The 21,847-nt window shown below is 40.4% G+C and overlaps 1 protein-coding gene across 1 annotated transcript in view; it reads left to right on the forward strand.

Moving 5' to 3' along the window:
• Kif5c (kinesin family member 5C) overlaps positions 1-21,847 on the forward strand; it is a 156,368-nt gene that overhangs the window by 65,301 nt on the left and 69,220 nt on the right. The window contains exons 4-10 of the mRNA XM_042683474.1: positions 2,756-2,860; positions 8,166-8,214; positions 8,446-8,501; positions 9,229-9,316; positions 13,365-13,489; positions 16,155-16,259; positions 16,595-16,743. Of these exons, the coding sequence (XP_042539408.1) occupies positions 2,756-2,860; positions 8,166-8,214; positions 8,446-8,501; positions 9,229-9,316; positions 13,365-13,489; positions 16,155-16,259; positions 16,595-16,743 (677 nt within the window). The remainder of the gene's footprint in view (positions 1-2,755; positions 2,861-8,165; positions 8,215-8,445; positions 8,502-9,228; positions 9,317-13,364; positions 13,490-16,154; positions 16,260-16,594; positions 16,744-21,847) is intronic.

Raw genomic sequence — 21,847 nt, forward strand, 5'->3', positions numbered from 1 at the left:
ATTTGCACTTCTGATCTTCCAGCCAGACTATACTTGCACTGCTCGCTGAGTCGGCACAGTTTGTTCCTGGATCCCCCTGTACTTTGCTTCTGCCAGCTCAACTTCTCTGCCCACATCCTCTACCCATCTCTTAGCTTACTTATTCCTCAGAATCTGCTGTCTCCCAAGGAAGCCTTCTCTTGATACCTCAGCTGGAAGGGTCCTTCCATTCCACAGATTTTTATAGGTAGAAACTTCATCATTGTTTATGGCCCGAGGTGACTATGCATTGTGTGTCTGTGCATGTGAGTTTTATCTGCAAGCAGTCATCATAGATGCAGTAAAGACCTTATCCTCTCTCCTTCCCTCAGTTTCTTTGTTTCTGGTTCTCTGTTTCTCTCTCTCTCTCTCTCTCTCTCTCTCTCTCTCTCTCTCTCTCTCTCTCTCTCTCTCTCTCACACACACACACACACACACACACACACACATACACACAAAAGCACACACAAGTACACAGCTGTGGCTCAGTTTCAGCCAGAAATCAATTAGATGAATCTGTTGAAAGAGAAAGCTTCTAGAGGAACAGATTTGAGTCAATTATAAATGACTTTTGGATTACCAGACATTCTTCTCTGATGTGGACCACTGAGGAGAAGCTAAAGGATTATCATGAATTATTCAAGAGCTTTGGAAGTTTGGGTAGGGAGGTCTTTTGATTGCGCTTTGTTTTCGTTGTAGGTATCGTTTCCTCCAACGATATCCACAGTCCAAAACATGGCCCATGGTTTGGTCCGGTGTGGCTTAAGTACTACTAAGATTTGAGGCCCTCAGTATTAGTTACTTGGTGCAGTTTTCCTAGGATGTAATCTATAATAATGGTCTGGGGGATAGAGGTATTTTCCATCTCCTCAGGTCAAATTAGCCCCAATAGCTGCTTGGTGAGCACCTGCTGTCAACTGAATGTTATAGTGCTGACATTTATTGAGCCCCTTGAGTACTTTATATACTTATTTAATTTAAACTTTGTACTAATTCAATGCACTAAGTACTAGGCTAAGTTCTCTAAGTATTAGGGAAATATGTATGCCTCGGCCACACCTGTATTTAGTGTGTATAATAGTTAAACTAAAAAAAACAAACCACAATGTAAACACATCAAATGATTAACTGCTTGTAACAGATGAGGACATTACAGAGTTTTCCCATTTTCCCATGTTGCCAGAGGCCAGGCATATTTAAGTTCTGTTTTTCTGTTGCTTTTAATTGAGAGGAAAGTCAAGAGTTAGGTGTGCAGATGAATGACGTGGCATGCCAGGTGCTTGGTGATCTGTCATCAGTATGGGGGTTCATGTGAGTTCTTGTTTTTGCTAACTCAGAAGTCACTTTCAGAGGGGAACTGTATGGTGGAGGCCAGTGGGAAAAGGAGAATTCATTGAAGAGAACCACTGACTTTTCAAGGCATTCAGCAGATTTGGAACAAGGATATGAGCAAAAGTTTATGGTTGTTGGGCATCCTTGGAAGACTGAAGAGAAAACTAGATTTTTGTGTTGATCTTTCTGTTCCATTGATTCCTAGAGTTTTATAGCTTCTTGAAGATCCAGAAAATGCTCTGGGTATATTGCTGTAACCTGTAAACCTGTAGACTGTGTGTTATACATAGTAAGTTGTTTATCTTACATGAGAGAATTTAAATTCTCATTTAACTGTGTACCTCATAGATGATTCTACTAAGGTTGCACACCTAGGGCCACAGCAGCCATGGCTGTAAATACTTTGTAGAGCTTTCTACAGGAGTTGCTGGCAGGTTCTGTGCCACTGCCTAGGTTCCTTCTCTGTGTTAGGGCTTGACTGACCTAGGGCCTCACACGTACTGTGCAGTTTCATGAAGCTACACCCGCTGTGAATCTTCAGTGGTAGCAAACTCATGACCCTAAAAATGATTTTAGTAATAGTTAAAATAGTAAAGAACTCATTTATCTCTTCACTTCTAGGGTAAAATGAAGAGAAATAGAAATAAAAATGGAGAGAAAAAATATGAGCATATGGTAAAAGTGGACTTAACTGTTAGAAATAGCCAACAATTATTTGAAGCAATTCAAGCTTGGAGTTACAGGTTTTAAAAGAAATTGGTGAGATGGGTTTTCTTGATTGGTGTGCAAATGATACTGAAGGTATTTTGATGTTTTTTTTTTTTTTTTTTTTTTTGATTTTTGAGCAATGATATCTTTAACAAAATTAAGTGATTTCATTCAAGGACTTGGATTCTTGGTGCTGGTCTATTACTAAGCATTCACACACAAGACCCATATGTTCTCTCCTTCCTTCCTCCCTGTTCACATCCTGACCCCACATCCCTGCATTTGCTGCTCTGAGTGCAGCAGAAAGCCTCAATACCTGACACAAAACCCTCTGCTTGGCTGAAAGAGGAACTCATGAATTTATTCTGCCACCTTTTGGTTTTGGCACGTCAGGTAAATCCCCAAAAGCAGCTAGCAGCCTGTGTGTGGGGCTCCCTACACCATGGAGTTCTATTTAAGAAACATGGGAGGATGGGCCAGACCTAGTCCCATTTATAACCCTACCCATGAATCTATCATTCCTAGAAGCCCTGTTTGCTATATGGAACACAGGAAAGTATGACCCATAAATTCAGTTTGCATATCTGGCATATTAAATAAGACATTGGTGTCAAAGAAAAAAGAGAAAAGAAGCCCAGGGCATGGTCCCTTTCCTCTCTCATATATGTCCCCATATTCTTGTGTTCTCATTCACTAGGGAAAGCTGCATGACCCTCAACTCATGGGTATCATCCCGAGGATTGCACATGATATCTTTGACCATATTTATTCCATGGATGAGAACCTGGAGTTTCACATCAAGGTATGTACTGCTGATGGGGCTCCAAGTCATGTTCCTTCGTCTTCCTCCTTTTCTGTACTTATAAAAGCTTGGCTTTTCTAATTCAATGACATTCTTCTGTCAAACATTGTTTTGTTATTTAGGCAAATGTAGGCAAATCTTAGTCATCTGGGTGATCTGCTTAAACATGGCCTAAATGAAAGCAAAAATTCTCTTTGGGTTGGAATCAGCTTGACAGTTGTGTGAATTCTGTCCTATACCCTGTGGATTTGTATAGACAGGATCTGAATATGCCTGTTTGGGTTAGAACTGCTCTTAAAAGTATTGTTCCATAGGCCCCCAATCCTGGCATTATTAATAGGTGGGATACCAGAAAAAATATATATATATATATTCAGATTTGCTGGGAGAATGACTGTTGAACAATGTTTATCACAGGTTTAGGTATGCTACTGGGTAAGGTGACTTGGGCTGGGCACATACTATACTGTGTTTTTCTGTATTCTTCCTTGGGGTATGAAAGGCTAGTTTTTGAAGAAACACACCCTGAAGTGTTATGAGGGGAAGTCTTTTGCATGTTCCTCCCTTGCTTTATTTTTATTTTTTATTTATTTTTGTTTTGTTTTAAACCCAACATCTGTCCTGGCTTAAATTTGAATTGCAAAAGAGATTACTCTGTCTTATCGCTATTAAATTATAAAAATTGGCCTCAGGACTATATTCACTAGAACTCCTTTGTGTGCAAATTACTGAAGACCACTTATTTAAGCAAATAGAGGAAATCGTTATAAGATACAGAATCAGCAGGACTGGGTCAAGGCTGTGGAGGGTAGGAAATGAGGCCACGCTTTTCCTTTTCTCTCTCTTTTTTTTTTAAATAAGCTTAAAAAATTGAAATGTAATTCACAGGTTATACAGTTCATCTTTTAAAAAGATAATTTGGTGTTTTTTTGTTTGTTTTGTTTGTTTTTAACATATTCTCCAAATTGTATTACCACAAGGCTTACATAATTCCAGACTATTTTACTCCCATCCAAAGAAACTCTGTACCCTCTATAGTTCTGTTCTTTTGCCTTACTGCTTTCCTCCTTTCTTCTTTCCTTCCTCTTGTTGGGAAAGGGGTCAGGCAGGGTACTTTCTTTTCCAAATTTCTGTTAATCCCACATTTCCTTGAGAAGAGGTTCACTGGATCTTCCTAAAGCAGATGTCCCAGGCCTGATTCATGCTATCCAAGATGCACATAGTGTCTGTTCCCCCATCACTGTGACTAGTCAGGGGTTAACAGGACGAGTTGGAGAAGAGGCTGTTCTAAAAAGTTTCAGAACTGAGCCAATCAATCAAAAGATTTCTGTAAAGGCTTCAGTGCACCAGACCCAGAAGTTTAGAGTTAGGAAGTTGAAGTATAAAGACAGATTGAGATAGCCCACATTATACATAGATCATAAATTGGACCAATTTGATAGGCAGTACCTTTTCCATTATATTAAACATCTTTCCTTACTTCTTTCTTCAATATGGCTTTTTTAAAATTACATAGAATGAAGATTAAAACTATTTGCCCAATTATAAATTACATCCAGCAAATCAGGTTTCTGTACAGTTGCTTTTATTAGCTAAGCCTGCTTTCAGTTCTTGCTGGAGTCTTTATACCTAAGGTAACAGAAGCTTGTTGCTTTGATGGGATCAAGATTAGGGAGCTTAGTGCTTCTTTAAGGCTGTTTGCATTTAAATACTTTAAACTACTGCAGAGTTCTTGCATGATAAACCTGGAATAAGATGTTAAACCAATTACTGCCCTAGAAATGGTGTCTTGTGTTAGAATCTTATTAAAATTAAAATGGGCCTAGGGAAAGAAGAGAAACAATGTTTTATAAGTTCTAGAGTTAGATTTTGTACTTCAGGTTCCTGTTTTGTATTTGTAATTATGCTGGCTAATTTCTTAAGTAACAATTACAAGTGGATGACTCAGCTGCTAACCACTCTATTTTGAACAGTCTAAATCAGAGAAAGGCAATATTGATACTCTCCTCCTTAATTTCATACCACAGAGGTTTGAAACATTTCTGAGCATGTTACTGCATATTACCAAGTCTATTTATTTTCCTTCTGCTTGGTCTCACAAAGTATTTGAAGCAAAATAACAAAAGTAAACATCACATGAAAAGCAGAAAATACGGGCTGGGAAGGTGGCTCAGTGGTAGAGCGCATGCCTTGCATGCTCAAGGCCCTGAGTTCGATTCCTCAGCACCACATAAGCAAAAAGAAAAAAACCGGAAGTGGCGCTGTGGCTCAAGTGGTAGAGCGCTAGCCTTGAGCTGAAGAGCTGAGGGATAGCACCCAGGCCCAGAGTTCAGGCCCCACGACCGGACCCAAAAAAAAAAAAAAAGAAAAGCAGAAAATAATAAATCAGAATTCTGCCTCAACTGGTATTAAATATGAGCAGGATTCTAATTGTCAGATTTGCCAGTATCTAGTTATGATTTCTAAGATGTAATACATTTTTCTTGGTAATCCATGATAGTAAAGCTAGATGTTTAATTTCTCACAAGTGGTAGAAAAATCCTATTAAGGAAAACCAGAAAACCCTGAAATAGAATGGGCTGGTAGCAGAGTGGAGCTGGCTGCAGGGAGGGCTGAGTTAGAGATTTCTAGGATTAGAGAATCAGAGGGCACTTAAAGATAGAAATGGTGTGTGTGTGTGTGTGTGTGTGTGTGTGTGTGTGTGTGTGTGTGTGTGTGTGTGTGTGTACATGAGAGAGAGAGAGAGAGGATGAGCAAGTAGTGAAGTACTGGGACGTATCTCAATGGAGGAGTGCTTACCTCACATGTGTGAAGCTCTGATTTGATCCCTAGACTTACAAAAAAGAAAAGAAAAGAACATAAGCCAGAGCCAAAGAAACATAGGTTGCATGGTTTCCCTCATTTTTGGTAACTAGAATGTGCCTATAGGTCTATAAGTAAACATACTGGATGGTTAAAAAAATGCATTGAAAGCCGGGCGCTGGTAGCTCACGCCTGTAATCCTAGCTACTCAGGAGGCTGAGATCTGAGGATCGTGGTTCAAAGCCAGCCTGGGCAGGAGAGACCGTGAGACTCCTATCTCCAATAAACCACCAGAAAACCAGAAGTGGCGCTGTAGCTCAAGTGGTAGAGCGCTCGCCTTGAGCTGAAGAGCTGAGGGACAGCACTCAGGCCCAGAGTTCAAGCCCCACGACCGACAAAAAAAAAAAAAGCATTGAGACATGATAAATTATACAGGTCTTTAGGCATTTACACAGTGAGACTAAAGGAGGATCTTCTGAGGAGAGGATCCCAAAGGTGCAATAGCGATGTGCATCTGATCATGGTAAGTAATATTTATCAAAATGCAGTCCAGGAAATGGAAATGAGGGTTTTTTCCTCTTTGTTGATGTGTTTGTATTCTTTTCCTTTTGTCTTGTTTGTTTGTTCATCTGTCATTGGGAGGGTAAGTGAGGGGCAGAGAAATGGTAGGACAATGAGTGAATAAATGCAGAAGTGGTACTCGCTGGACACTATGAATGAACCACCCAACTTCTAGGTGGGGAAGGGAGGGAAAAACTGGGAGAGAGCAAGGGACAGAGTGATATTGTTCAAAAAGAAATGTACTCTTCATCTCACATAACTATAATCCTTCCATATGTCATGTTTACAATAACAATCAATAAAAAACAAAAGAACTGGAAGTTAAAAGCAGTGAGTTGTTTAAATATCAGATAGTTATCCATGAGAGATGAACTGACAGCAAAGTTGGAAAGATGTTTAAGTAGACCAATGTTGTTGTAAAATAGGCCACCAGAAGAAGATGCCCAGCCTCAGATTCCAAGGTTCAAAGCCAGGGTCTCAAATCGTCCAAGAACTGGGAAGTAGTTCTACGTGGAGACGCATGAAAGATAATGAACCAGGGCTGAGTTAGGATAGGGATTACTGCTGGGGTGGGAAATGTTTATGTTTCACTAAGAAGATACTGGACTGGTCCCGAGCTGGGATGTAGGGTTTCATCTATGCAGTTGCAGCCTCACGGTGTAAGTCTACCTACAGTCATGGTGGCATCATGATGGGATATATTCTGAGGAAGGTCATGTTGTATTTTGTCTTTCTCTGAACATCATAGAGTGTGCCTGTACAAACTAGGGAAGCTATATTGTCACTAGGCAGCAGGATCTTATGGTACTACCATTATGTATGTAGTCCATTATTGACCCAGACATCATTCTATGGTGCCTGATTATATTTTGCTTTTTGTCCATTACATCAGAAGGAAGATTTAAACAGATTGTAGGATGCTAGTAATTGTTTTTGACTTCATAAAGTCTAAGGGCTTCATGTGCTAGGTGAGAAACTTGAGGCCTAATATTTTGCTATGTGTACCTTCAATACTAAGACTATGTATGTAGTTTAAATAGTTTTTTAAATTATATTTTTATTACCTTTAAGTTGTTGTCCAAATGGGTTACCCTTCAACAAATCAGTTTGTAAGTACAATGGATCTGGACTGACCCCTTTCATCATTCTCCCCTGTCTTCATTTAAGTAGTTTGTAGAAAATCAACCAACATAATTATCCCCTGGAGAATTCAGAATTCAATTCCTAGATCATAGCCCCTTGAGATTCTGATCCAGTAGGGTTGCAATAGTGTTCAGAATTCTGCAATTGAAGCAAATTCTTTGGGTGAGACTGATGCAAGTGGTCCTGGGCTAAGGCTTGAGAATAATTATTTGGGGGAGGATATCCCTTTCCTCTCACAGACTAATCATTTTTTATTAAACCACATTTTCCTCAAATCCTTTCTAGACTCTGACCCTGATCACCTTCACCAACACCCTACAAGTTACCTTACTGAACTCTTGTAGTTTGAAATGCCCTGCTTTTATCCTCACACCTGTGAAGGGGTGGGTTGTGTTCTTTTTCAGGACAAATGAGATTGTCAGTTTCTTGCAATCAAATGAGGTCTATTAATTTTTGAAAATTACTTGTAGATGATGTTATCTCTAGTGACTGTTACACATAGAAGTTTGGTTAGTGTTTCTTTAAGGTAAAACCTGGAATCCTGTAATAGTCCTTCTAGCATGTGATGTCTTCTGGATGGAGACCAAGGAGTCAAGTGGGGCTGGAGGTTGATAATAATTAGCAAAGATGCACAGAGCAAGCTGATCAGGCTGGAAGCTCAGGACTCAGGACCATCACTTGCCATCTCCTTTTCTATTCTTCTTAGCAGTGCATCAGAGAAAAGGTTTTCATACATTTAATAAAGTTTTTGAGATACAGTATGGCATTTCTATTCCAATTTCAATTTGTCTTTAACCAGGTTTCCTATTTTGAGATCTACTTGGACAAAATAAGGGACTTACTTGATGGTGAGTAACTTGGCTGCTTGTCTTTATTTGCTCTGTAACTCAAGTCCAGGAAGGTTAAAGTGAGTTACAGGACTTGCCTTCAGGCTGTCTGCTCATTCTTAGTCACAGCTTAAACTTACAAATTGCAGAAAGATTGAATTGCTTATCTTCTGTAACAATCTCTCTTTCTTCCAACACAGTGTCTTTAACTTTTCTTTTCTTCTTTGCATGCCCTCACTATCCTCTCTGCAGTCTCCAAAACCAATTTGGCTGTTCATGAAGATAAAAACAGAGTTCCATATGTAAAGGTATGAGGAAGACTTGATTGGCATTGTGGTTAATTTCTCTCCAGTTACTCCTGAAATAAATATTACATAAAAGGCCCAGAATATTACATATCATGCTTATCTGATTGAAAAGAAAATCAACATTTAGTAACAACAATTTAACTTTTATTTACTTAAGTTACACTTAAGTAAATATATAGAGTCTATCTTTATGTAAGAGTCTATCTTTTTTATGCTAAGGATCAATCGCATTTCCTTATACATGCTAAACATATACTCTATCCTCAAAGCCTCTTTATGTAAATTATTATTTAAATTGCTTAATATCATTAACATTTAAAGAGGTTTTATATTGAGTGCAGTAATTTATGCTTTGTAGTTAGGGATAGCTACATTATGCCTAGAGTTTCAAAGCATCTATTGATAACTAAAGATAGAAGGCAAAGCTGCTTTGTCCATTCCTTCTCATTGATTTTTTTTAACCTTTAATATGACTACGTACTCCAAAACCTAGGAAAATCCAGCATTTCTTTTATAATTCATTTCTAGTATGCCAAGGGTTTGCTCAGATTTCTCTTTAATGTAGAATTCAAGCCCTAGGCAGGAGGAAAAGTAGTTGGGATCGATATTGCATTCTGGCTCTTTATCTAGACTTTTAGAAAGAAATGAAAAAATACTTAGTTGCTTCAGAGTGTTACTGCTTTTCAATTCCTTAATGGCTAACCTGACCTCACTGTGGTGCTTGCAGGGATGCACCGAGAGGTTTGTGTCAAGCCCTGAAGAAGTCATGGATGTGATAGATGAAGGCAAAGCGAACCGACACGTGGCTGTCACAAGTAAGTCCAGTGGTGGGGTTTATTTCCCTGAGATTTAGGATGCAAATGTCTCCTAAGTGGGACATGTAGGTGATAAGGTACAACTAAAATAATTCCTGGGAAAGTGGTTGGAGGGCAGCAATTAGCACACAGACTCCAAGGTTCATATACCACCAGGTTGAGCTTGGGCAAAGCAGCTCCTGGGAAGGTTCATTCTGTTGTGCTTAGAGCAGTGAGGTCCTGACAATATTGTATGAGCCACTCACTGGGCTCTGATAATAGGTTTAGCCGGAACGTTAGGGGAAGCAAATAGCCAATCAAAGATGTGAGAAGTTAGCGTCTAAGTTTATTTATTTAAACCATGTTACTGTTCAGTTAAAAAAAAATCTCGAACCAGAGGTATGGCTCAAGAGAGAAATTTTCATATTAAGTACATTTCTTTTTGGACAGTATCATCCCTTTCTTCATTCTTTCCCAGTTTTTCCCTTTCATCTCTGCCCACAAATTGTTAATCCATTTCAACATAATGTCTACTTAGTACCACTTGTGCATTTGTTCGCCCTTTGTCCCTCCCTTACTCCCTTTTCTGTACTCCCCTGCCCCCCAAGACAGATAAATGAACAAACAAGACAACACACACACACACACACACACTTCATACGAAACACCAGAAGGCTAGGTTATCAGTGGGCACAGGTCAGTTGGCTCCTTTGCTCCACTGCTTCTGCCTTGACACATATATGTGTTTCACTACACGTGTGGTATGAGAGCCAGCAGCAGAGATCCTTCAAGAAATTGAGGTCATCTGTTTTATATGGAGGATATAGACAAAGAAGAGGGAATCCACAGAAAGCTGAAGGAACTAAGGTTTCTTAGCTTGGGGAGGAAAACTAGAGGTGGACAGGATGAGTGGGCAGTGCAGCTTACCTTAACAACATAGTCTAATGCTGATGTTGAGACAAAAGGTCAGCTTGCTCTGTGCCATCGCAGTAGGAGGACCGCCAGATGATTGAAGCTTGAGGGAGGCAGGTGTTGACCTGTCACACGGAGAACTCTGCAAGCCTCACGGCTGCCTGATAAAGTCCATGACCTGGGAAGGTAGTGAATCAGCTGCTGTTTTGTAGAAGAGTTAAGTTGTGGTTGGTTGACTGGTCTAGGTTCTTCAATTTTCTTCTACCTGTGGTTCTATGACTCTGTGATTCAGAACTGTTAAGTTTTCTACCCCAAGAACATGCAGCATAATATTCATATATGGGTCAAACTCTACTTCTGTTTCTCCTGCTTCAAAGTTACTCACTGTTCTGTTAGTCACAGATGATTCAGGGCGTGCCTGATTACCCATTTTGGTCCTTTGGCTCAGAAGTGCTGGGCACAGTGGCTTATATCTGGAAATCCAGCTACTTGGGAGGCAGTTGGTCCCAGCCTGGGCAACAGTGCATGACTCTATCTGAAAAATAACTAAAAGCAAAAAGATAAAGAGGTACGGCTCAAGAGGTAGAACACTTGCTAAGGAAGTACCAGGTCCTGAGTTTAAACCCTATTACCACCACTACCAACAACAAAAAAAAGAATAAAAATTAACTTTATCTAGGATGTTATCATCATCATCATAATTTTGTCATGTGTCTTCTTTTTTCTTTTTCTTTTTTTTTTTTAACCAATCATGGGGCTTGCACTCAGGGCCTGCGTGTGCACCATCCCTGAGCTTCTTTTGCTCAAAGCTAGCACTCTACCACTTGAGCCATAGTGCCACCTCTAGCCTTGTCTGTTTTATTGGTACTGAGGAATCAAACTCGGCTTCATGCATGCTGGGCAAGCACTCTACCACTGAGCCACATTCCCAGCCCCATGTGTTTTATTTCTGGCAGTACTGGGGGCTTGAATTTACAGCCTCATGCTTAGGCAGTCTCTCTACCACTTGGGCCATGCCCATGGCCCTTTTGATTTGGTTATTTTTTGAGATAGGGTCTCACATTTATGCCCAGGCCAGCATGGACTTTGATCCTATATGTGCTTTCCACATAGCTGGGATGACAGATGCACACCACTGCACCCAGCTTTTTATTGGTTGAGATAATGTCTCATAAATTTTGTTTTCTTTTTGCCCAGTTTGGCTTCAAACCACCATCTTCCTGATCTTTGCCTCAAGAGTAGCTAGAATTACAGATATAATCTATAGTGCCCATCCCAACTTTTCTGTGTCTGTGTGTGTGTGTGCATGTGCACGCGTGTACATGTTGTGCACATGTGGCGTTCATGGGTGTGTATGTCAAAACATACAGAACATAAAATTTACTATTTTAGTCATGTAGGTGTGTCCAGGGCTTTATTATAAGTACAGTTATGTTTGGTGCTATCTCTAGAACATTTCCATCTTTCCCAGCTGAAATTCTTTATCTTTAAAACACTAATTCTGCATTTCCCATCTACCCAGCTACTATCTACTATCTCAAAAATTGGATAGCTCTAGCACCTCATCTACATGGAATCCCTCAGTGTTTGTGCTTTTGTGAATGGCTTATTTCAGTCCCCTCCACCAATAGTATGCAAGAGTTTCCGTTTCTGCACATCCGTGCCAACACTTGTTATTTTCTGTGGGTATGTGTGTGTGTTTATAGAAGCCATCCTAATGATTGAGAGGTGATTTCTGTTTGTGGGTTTGATTTATAGTTTGCTGATTATTAATGACATTGAACATCTTTTGATGTGCTTATTGGCCATTTGCATATTGAGAAGTGTCCAAATTCTTTTTTATGCACTATTTGAGAGGTTTTATTATATTTTTAGTTCTTTATATATTTAGACATAAATATATAATTTATAATTATATAGGTATATAAATCTCATATATATATATATATATATATATATAATTTATGCTATCTATGATTGGCAAAGCTCCTATTTTGTGGGTTGCCTTTTTATTCTGTTCACAGTCTCCTTTGATGCACTGTTTTTTCTTCTTCTTTTGTTCCCTGTGCTTTTGGTATCATATCTAAGAAAGATCACATCCAGATGCTTTTATGTTTTTTTCCATAGGTCTTACAGGTTTAGCTTTTACATTTAGGTTTTTGATCCTTTTGTTTTGTTTTGTTTTGCTTTGCTTTTTGCTGTGATGGAAATTGAACCCAGGACTTCTTGCATGCTAGACAAGTGCTCTACCATTGAGTTATATCACCAGCCCTTTTAAAAATTTTATTTTGATACCTGGATTCACTAAGTTGCTTAGGCTGGTCTCCAATTTGTGATCTTTCTGCTTCATCCTTCCAAGTAGCTAGGATTACAGGTATACTCAGCTCTTTGATCCTTTTTGAGTTAGTTTTTTTTTTTTTTATGGTTTAAGCTCAAGCTCTAATTTCATTTCTATTATTACAAGTTTTTAAAATGAAATCTGTAGTTGTTTTCCCCCTGTTTTTAAAAAATAAAGTAAGGTGGCTTTGAAAAATGACCACCAGTGTTAACAGAGTGGGATATTTGCTGAGTCTCTTTGTCTGCCTCTTCGTTGAAGGAAGAATTTTTCTAGCACTCTTCTAATGAAGCATATTTAATCAGTGAGAACTTCTGTGGATGTTAAAGCATGTTTAATCTTGAGAATTAAGCATGAGTATAGAGATGTATGTCTTAATCCTTCCTTAAGGAAGTTTTAATCCTTCCTTAAGAAAGCTTTAGGATATTACGGATAAGACCTAGCTTACATGTATGACTAAAATAGTCTTCATCAGGTACTAATCACCAAGATATGGTCTGAGGGATGTAAAGTGGAGCCAGGAGGAAGCTGTGAATTTCTGGGAGAGCAGATGGGAATGGGACTTCAGACACACCTGGAGAATCTATAACCTTAATTGCTGGCTGGTAATTTTAGGTTAATTTCTTTGCTACTTGAAGACATTTTAAGTCTTTCATCTCCAGCATTAGCATTGTTTTTATGAAGAAGCAGGGCTTTCTGTAAATTTTGAAATTGGCTCCAATTCAGAGAACTGGAGCTACTGTGCATTGTTGTGTTGTGTTTTTAAGACTAGAGATTTGCTACAGTGTTTTCTATGGAGCAATAAACAATTTTCCTTTTTAGACATGAATGAGCACAGCTCTAGAAGTCACAGTATCTTCCTGATTAATATTAAACAAGAGAATGTAGAGACTGAAAAAAAACTCAGTGGGAAGCTTTATTTGGTTGACTTGGCTGGAAGCGAAAAGGTAATTGGTTTTTTATTTGTATTATCTATAATTTCCCTGTTATATTCTGTCATGTACAATCGTATAATTTTGTGCCTTTTTATTCCCTGGTTTTAAAGAGCTTTAAAAGTTTCTAATATTCAGCTAAGGTTATTAAATTTAACCTTTGTTTTCCTACTCCTTCTTTTTGAGTCCTGAAGTCCCCTGTTTGCATCGTGGGCAGGAATTTTGAAGGCTTCCTCAGACTTTATTTAGTTGACCTAATGGCATTAGGTGGGTGTTTGTCTGAACTTAGTATGAGAAAGGCACTGCACAAATGTGGGCAGCACATCAACTTCTGAGGAAAGAAGGAGTTCCATGTTGTGTGAGACTTACGTCAAGAAAGACTTTGCTGTTGGAACATGGCAGGCTACCTCTGCAAGTTGATCTTGCTGGTGGAAGATATGGAGGTCAGGGATTCTCCCTGTATTCCCTGCTTCTCTCTAATAGTGTGTTTCAAGAAAGTGTTTCATGCTGGTAGGCTTGGTTCCTCCAGGCCTGTGGTTAGTCTTTTTTATTTTTAATTTAATTTTCTTGTAAAGATGCTGTACAGAGAGGTCTGGTGGTCAGTCTTTTAACCATGTGCTTTGACTATTCTCTAATTTTGTTAGGGCCCTCCTTTGTCATCTACCCTCTGTCCTGTGCCTCCCAGACACTGACCTGGGTGCGCCACACTGCACACCAAATGGGCTTCCAGGTATCTCCAGTGGCCCCTTAGCAGTCCCCCTCCAAATCATCACTGCTGGCTTCTGCTGCCCCAGCATGGCTGGGCATGGGCAACATCACAGAGCCAGCCCCAGTGCACAATGCCCTTTCCTGACATCATCACTGACATCAGCTGGCTGTCCCTATCAGGACAAGGCTTGGGGATGTTAGTCTCTAACTGTGCAGTTGAACCCCACTCACAGCACTGCACCATATTTGAAGTTATGGCCACTAATAGCTATGTAAGTAATGGTTACTTGAATTGTCCTCTTATTTGTATTTGCAGTGAGCAGAACACATCAGTTGTGCCTGGTTAAGAACCATGTGTGTTGGTTAGTTTAGTTTAAATAGACACGAGGCTGGATGTTGTAGAGCAGCACTGTTTAGTTCCAGACTGACCATTAATTTGACTGTGGTGGCCTGTAAGGGTCTACATAAAATGCCTTGCATAGAGATGAGTATTTAGGGCTGGAATGTACCCAAGAATTGCCTGTTGGCCAGAGATCAGAGTGAAAGACTTATTTATTTATTTATTTATTTATTTTATTTTTTTGCCGGTCGTGGGGCTTGAACTCTGGGCCTGGGTGCTGTCCCTGAGCTCTTCAGCTCAAGGCAAGCACTCCACCACTTGAGCTTCATGCATAGTAGGCAAGCAATTTACCACTAGGCCACATTCCCAGCCCCCAGAGCGAAGACTTGTTTGTACAGTGTTAAGGGCTTGTTGCTAATGGCCCTGAGAAGCGTTTTTAAAGTGTGTTTTTCTTGTGGCTCTTTTGTTCACATGTATCCACGTAAATGTATCAGTGTGACCTAGCAGAACAGAACTCTGGGCTTTGGTTCCCATCTGTTCTGAATGGCTTCTTCCATGGTGTCAGCATGACACCTTTGGAGCTCACTTCCTTGTGTGTGAAAAAGGAAAGTGAAGATAGTCCCTGCCTTGTATATTTCATGGACTTAGGATACTGAAATTTGAAAGCATCTTTAAAAACACAGTGTGAATAGACCGTTATGATTTGTGACCCATCATATACCTAATGCCCCTGTCTGTAAGCAGGGTGTCTGCACATGTAATTCCAAGAGACAAGATCAGTCCTATTTGAAGAAACCTCTGCCTAGACACGCCCCCCTGTATGGATTCTCTTATGTGTAATTGAAATTATCTTTGTATAGTTTGAGATTATTCCTTCTCTCCCTATTCTTTAGAGAGCAGCAGCTCACGCTACTGCACTTGTCCAGGAAGCAGAGACATAAATTGTATTTAGTCCCTCTGGCTCTTCCACTCCTCTTGCCCACTGCCTTTCTACCCAGAGCAAATGCTATAAATATGAAATTACCAGTAATAACACAGCAGAGGAGGCACTTTGCATGGCCCTTCTGCCTGCAGAAGGAAAGACAATTTTATAATGTAAAACATGGTGTTTTGATCTTCTACCTCTCCCAGATTTTATGGGTTTTGTTTTTCCCCTCTTTTTAACAGAGTAGGCAGGCAAGGAATAGTCTGCATAGCCATCCCCAGCACCTGTGCTCCTTTGCCTGAATTTGGAGCTCTGAATTTACATTTCTTCCCTCAGCCCATTCATGGGGGTGTGAGATAGCATTTTCTTCTAATGTGTCTCCCTGACTTCTCTGACAGGAGGCAGTGGCTGACTTTTCTCAGGACCCAGTTTACCTCTGGTGACAAGTGTTTCCAGAGCCTGGTTTCCCTGGATGGATGGGATGTCCCCCAGGGAAACATCCACAGCTCTCCCACTTGATGCAGCCATTCCACTAAAACCTAATCGAGAGGAAAATGACAGCTGGAGAGACCAAATCCCCAGCCCCCAGCTCCAGAGACCATTTGATCAATGAGATGCTTACTTTTGTTTTTCCTGCTTTCCAGGAGGATTTCCCCTTTGCTCTCATGGTGCCATCCTCTGAAACAATTTTTTCTTCTCTCCTGCAGGTCAGCAAGACTGGTGCTGAGGGAGCTGTTCTTGATGAAGCTAAAAATATCAATAAGTCTTTGTCCGCTCTCGGAAATGTGATCTCTGCCTTGGCAGAAGGGACAGTAAGTGATCCTGGCCCCTTCTATTAAATAACATTTTGAGAAACTGCCTTTGGGGTTTGCATTTTTTCTGTCACACACATCAGAGATTCATTTGTTTTCCTGTTTGGAGGAAGACAGAGGAAATTCTGACTGTGGACGCCTATTGCTGGGTGATCCAGTTTATTAGAACAGTCATGCTGATTTCCAGTGATCCAGATCTCAGAGTGGGCATTCTAAACTCTGGAAAAATCCAAAGACCTAACTACTGGTTATAAATTTGCTACTATCTAAGCTCAGTGCCTCCATTCCTGACCTGCCCGTTTGCTAACCCTCTAACTTGTTCTTCACCAAACTAGAAAACCCATGTGCCATACCGGGACAGCAAGATGACTCGGATTCTCCAAGACTCCCTAGGTGGGAATTGTAGAACCACCATCGTCATTTGCTGTTCTCCTTCTGTCTTCAATGAGGCTGAAACCAAGTCCACACTGATGTTCGGACAGAGGTGGGTATGGCCTCTCAGGATGTGCGTGCTAAGCTGGTTTTTAGGTCCTAATCATGAGTTGTGTGGGACAAATGTCAGAGAACAGTAAAGTGGGAGGCTCGTAGTCATATACTACATCTTGCAGGTGATTGTCAACTTGAAGTGTTGCTCATTGAGGCCAGAAGATAATCGTGTTTTTAAATAAGGGTCAGGAATATGCCAGGCAAATGTGGGGATATTTAATAAAGTCAACAAAACATCCAGAGGTGTAGATACATCTGTTAGGAACTGTGGGGTGTTACTTTTGTTCTTCGTGGAAGTTAACTTTTGCGTTCATCTGACTCCAAGTATATAAATCTCAAGATTGGTAGCCACCTTTTACTTCACTACTTGGAATCCTTTACAAAGTTCTTGTCAAATAACTGGACAATGGTAAGTAGAGGCATAAATAGAAAAGAGAAGGAAAGGAATCCATCTCCACTCTGAGGCAAGAGGTACAGATTGTATGTGGGGAAAGAAGTAGATGGCCATCACCATTTCTCCTTCCAAAACGCCCAAGTGAGACCACCAAAGCCTCTGTAAGCACTCATGGATGGGCCCCAGAACCACTGAGTAATCCTAAGGGAGCATTCGTATATGGAGGTGGGGGGAGGGGTAGAGCTGCGGGGGAGGGGGGGGAAGGGGGTTGCGTCTTACCTTCCTTTCATGTCTTGCCGTTTACGTTTTCACCTTCCTCCTCCTGTTGCCCAAGGCTGACCTTCAGTCTTGTTTTCTTAATCCTGGTGTCCAGGCCTCATCTCTTAGGGCTAGTTTCCAGAACGTTTCAGCCATGGGTTCTTTAGCACTGGTTTCCTGAGTACTGGGGTGCTGTGGATTGAGATGATTGTGATTAGCGTCTTTGGTGCTCAGTGAGCCTGGCTTGGAGCTGTGGGTTGGAAGATATGTATTGTCCAACCATCATTCCATTCAATTCTGAATAATCCTGTGGTTTGTAGATAGGCTGTCTGTTCACTGTGGGCCTTAGCTGCCTCATTTGTAAAAGAATATTCCCAGTGTCGTCCCCACCCCCCATCTTCTTCCTTGGAGTGTGTATTGTGTGGTTATACCTGAAAAAGGGAGAATTGTTACGGCTTATGTAAACTGCCTTAAGTTCTAGTCATTTCCAGAACCCTCAACAGAACATAGAATGACATGGCAACCATGGCACTTGCGGGATGCCTAAATAATATATCTTTTAAGTTGGATTTAGGTCCTTACTTCCACTCAAATGGCTTCCTTGATTAAACAAGTGCTGCAGTCACTGGAAATGTGGTAGGACAGCACCTAGTTTCCTCAAGCACCCAGGACACTTATAGTCACCATCTGTTTTTGGGAAACATAGAATGCGTTCTGCTCTCACTGCCCTTTCCTTCCCAGTGTCGTCACTTTGAGCCTTCACAGCTTCCTGTGAAGGTGTTTGACCAAACCAAACTAACTGCATACATACATACTCACTCAAACAACACTTCATCTCAGGGCACGATGGGGTATTGGATTATCTGATTTAAGGTTGCTATTGTAAAAAGTCCAAGTGATTATTTTCTCTCTTCTGATCTTAGGCCAGCATAAGCATTAGCAAAAGCATTAGTACCAAATATGTGTTAGACATGTCCCTCCTTCCAGCAATCACCTCTTAGGTAGGCATGATCTCCCCTTTGCAACAGAGGATAAAATTGAGGCTGAGGCTCCACACCATTAGATAGCATACTGGAGACCACAGAACTTGCTAGCCATGTAAGATGTATTATTTAAACCACTGCTTTTCTCACATACAGGTGATTTGATTGAGAACTTTTATATTAGCCTGTTTTCCACTGCTACAATAACACATCTAAGACTGGGTACTCTATCTATCTATCTATCTATCTATCTATCTATCTATCTATCTATCTATCTATCTATCTATCTAATTTATCTATCTTGTTAGTTGTGGGGCTTGAATTCTGGGCCTGGATGCTGACCCTGAGCTCTTCAGCTACCACTTAAGCCACAATGTCACTTCCGGTTTTCTGGTGGCTAATTGGAGTTAAGAGTCTGATGGACTTTTCCTGCCATGCTGGCTTTGAACCATGGCTTCCTGAGTAGCTAGGATTACAGGTGTGAGCCACTGGTTCCTGGCTAACTGGGTACTTTATAAATGAGGTAGCCATCTTGGCTCTTGGGAGGACCCCATGGTTGGTGACAGTAGTGCCCATGAGAAGGAGAGATCACATTATGAGACAAGAAGGAAGCCAAAGGAGCTGGGGGACTTTGCTTCTTTTATAGTGATGCTCTTTTGAGTCCCGCATCCATTCCTGCTGAGTATAGTGCCCCAATAACCCAATGATTTTGTAACAGGTTCATTTCTTGGAGATTTTACCATCTCTTACATTGCCATACTGAGGACCAAGTTCCTTAGTGGCACTATCAAACATTATCCAAACCCTTAGCAACATGAATTTGGGTGCAGTGGCTGAGCACAGCCCTCAGATCCAGAAAGCTCAGTACTGAAGCTAAGTTCTGCCACTGGCCTATTCTCTCCTTTACTTTTCCTTCCTGAGCCTCAAGACTCTGCACTGTTGAAAGAAGTAATATAACACTGATTGCAAGTTTCTCTTTGTTCTGTCTTAAAACAATCTTAAAGTACTGATTTTGGGGAACATCACGGTAGTGGAGACTAGACTGCATGTAAGGAGCAGCACGGCAATGTAAGGGATAGGATGGAGTGAAATCAAATTATAAATACATTTCTAGGCTGAATAAATAAAGATATACTGCTTATAATTTAGGATAATGTCAAATATGTTTCCAGATGAAGTAGGTTGGTCTAATTTTATTGGAGTCATCTTGATTAGGAGCAACATGATTGTAGGAAATGAATTTGTCATTGGTGTTGGTTTTCCACTGATCTTTTACCATGACTAGTGTGCAGAGGTCTCAGTAGATAATGCTTCATGATGAACAGGAGGACCTGAAGCCTGTTGTGTGGATTCTTGGATTAACTGACATCTTTGTGGCCTGGAATGAGTTGGAACTGCTGTGCTAATATATAATTAGAAATACATGAGTCTGTGCTCTCTTCCTTCTGTCCCCAAGTTAGCTAATTGATACTTTAAGGGTACCACACTTCTCTGTAGGGCCTATTCCTGCTTTATTGTTAAATGTACTCATTGAACTCAATTGTACAGCAGACGTGGGTCTGAACATCGGATTAGACATGGTGACCGATAACTAATGAGATTATGTACTTTGAACTCAGAGAAGCTGCTGGGTACATCCTGAATTCAGTGTAACGAGGGTTCATTATGTTCTGGTTGCAGGATGGCCAAACCTTAGGGCAGGAGAAGGGGCTTCGTTATTCCTTTGTGGTTCTCTCAAGAACCTAAGGGAAGTCTGTGTTTGTTACTGGGGTGAGCAGGATTGATGCTCTGAATAAAACAATAGTGTGTGCTTTGAAGCAGCAGAAACATGACAAGAGCACTGGCAGCTTGCATCAGGTTTTTTAGATGGAGTATGCAATTTAATTTTGCCTTGTCTGGATCTTGGTTTCAATGAAGAATATGGGCTCTCTTGTTCAGTCAGGCTTGTTTCTTTCGTCCCCTGAGTGCCTAGTACCATGCTAATGAACAGGTAAAAGGCACCATCTCTCCCTCCGAGAACTTCAAGTGAGTTGAACATACTCAAGAGTCACAAAGCCAGACTTGAAGCACTTTCATTGGTTTTTTTTTTCTTCTGGCCTCCAGTGTGTTATTCTTTAGTCTTTAATTACTCGTCTGAAGATGTTTTATAGCGCTACTTGAAAAAGATGTAATTTTTGAGGTGTGAACTCAAATCACCCAATTATCTTGGAAGCCTAGTTAATGTTCCTTGATTTGGGGTGTTGAAGGGAAGGAAGCCTTTAGGGGGACAGTCCAGTCAGTACCCGAAGGCCTGACTCAGCCAGTGTTTGGCACCATGAGTTATGATTGATTGAGTTTGAATAATGCAAAAGCTTTAGTTGTATGTGACATGTGGCAAGAGAATTGATAATTTAGTATAAGTAATATTCTTCCTCCTTTTCCTGATATGCACTGCTAAAAACATCATAGTATTTTTTAATTGTGTCACCTGCCTTTTGTTTTTTTTTTTTTTTTTTTTTGTGGTAGCTAGATTAGACTGAACCTGCATAGTATATGTTCAGTATTCATAGCATAAGATGTCACCTGCAGAGGTGGAGGGGAAGTTTTAGCCAAGGCATGCATTTGGCCACACTTCCAAACCAAAACAGACAGAAATCACAGTGTTGCTGAAACACCAGTAGGGTTAATGTTTAACTCTTGGAGGAAGAAATACTGTGTCTGATTTAAGTTTAAATAGAGGCCAGTTCCTTACTGAAGCCATTAAAGTGTGAATTTTTCCTGCCCAACCTCCTCCTTATAAGCACGAAATCCTCTCTAGACACAGAGAAGCAACAGTATTTCCTGAAGAAAGTTTAGGTGCCATAGGAGCAGATTAGAAAGTATAGTGTTAGTTTTATGTGTCACCTTGGCTGGGCTATGGTACCTAGGTGTTTCATCAAATACAAATCTAGCAGTTGTTGTGAAGGCATTCTGTAGATGTTGTTAATGCCCACAGTCTTTGGGGAAAGATTTTAAGATCTATGGGGAAAAGTCTGAATACCTACAATCTTTGATGAAGTCTTTAAAGATTTTATGGTTAATGCCTACAATCTTTGAGGAAAGTAGATGACCCTGATAATGAAGGTGATGGTGACTCTCATCCAGCCAACTAAAGGCCTCAAGAGCAACTCCTGCTGTTTCCCAGAGAAGAAATTCTGTCTCAGGACTGGACCATCAACTAACTCCATCTAAAGTTTCTAGCCTGCTGACCTGTCCTGTCACTTTTAGACTTGATAATCCTATAATTATACGGTCTAGTTTCTTTAAATAAACAATAAAAACAAGATACATTGCTATATATATACATACATATATATTCATACACTAGGATCATATCTATCTATGTAGATAACAGAGATAGATAGAAAGATGGATGGATAGATAGATAACCCTCTCCTTACACTCTCCTCCATTGGCTTTGCATCTCTGAAATATTTGTCTGATAGAAG

Source organism: Dipodomys spectabilis, unplaced genomic scaffold (assembly GCF_019054845.1).
Source record: "Dipodomys spectabilis isolate Male_0828 unplaced genomic scaffold, ASM1905484v1 ptg000081l, whole genome shotgun sequence".
NCBI lineage: Eukaryota > Metazoa > Chordata > Mammalia > Rodentia > Heteromyidae > Dipodomys > Dipodomys spectabilis.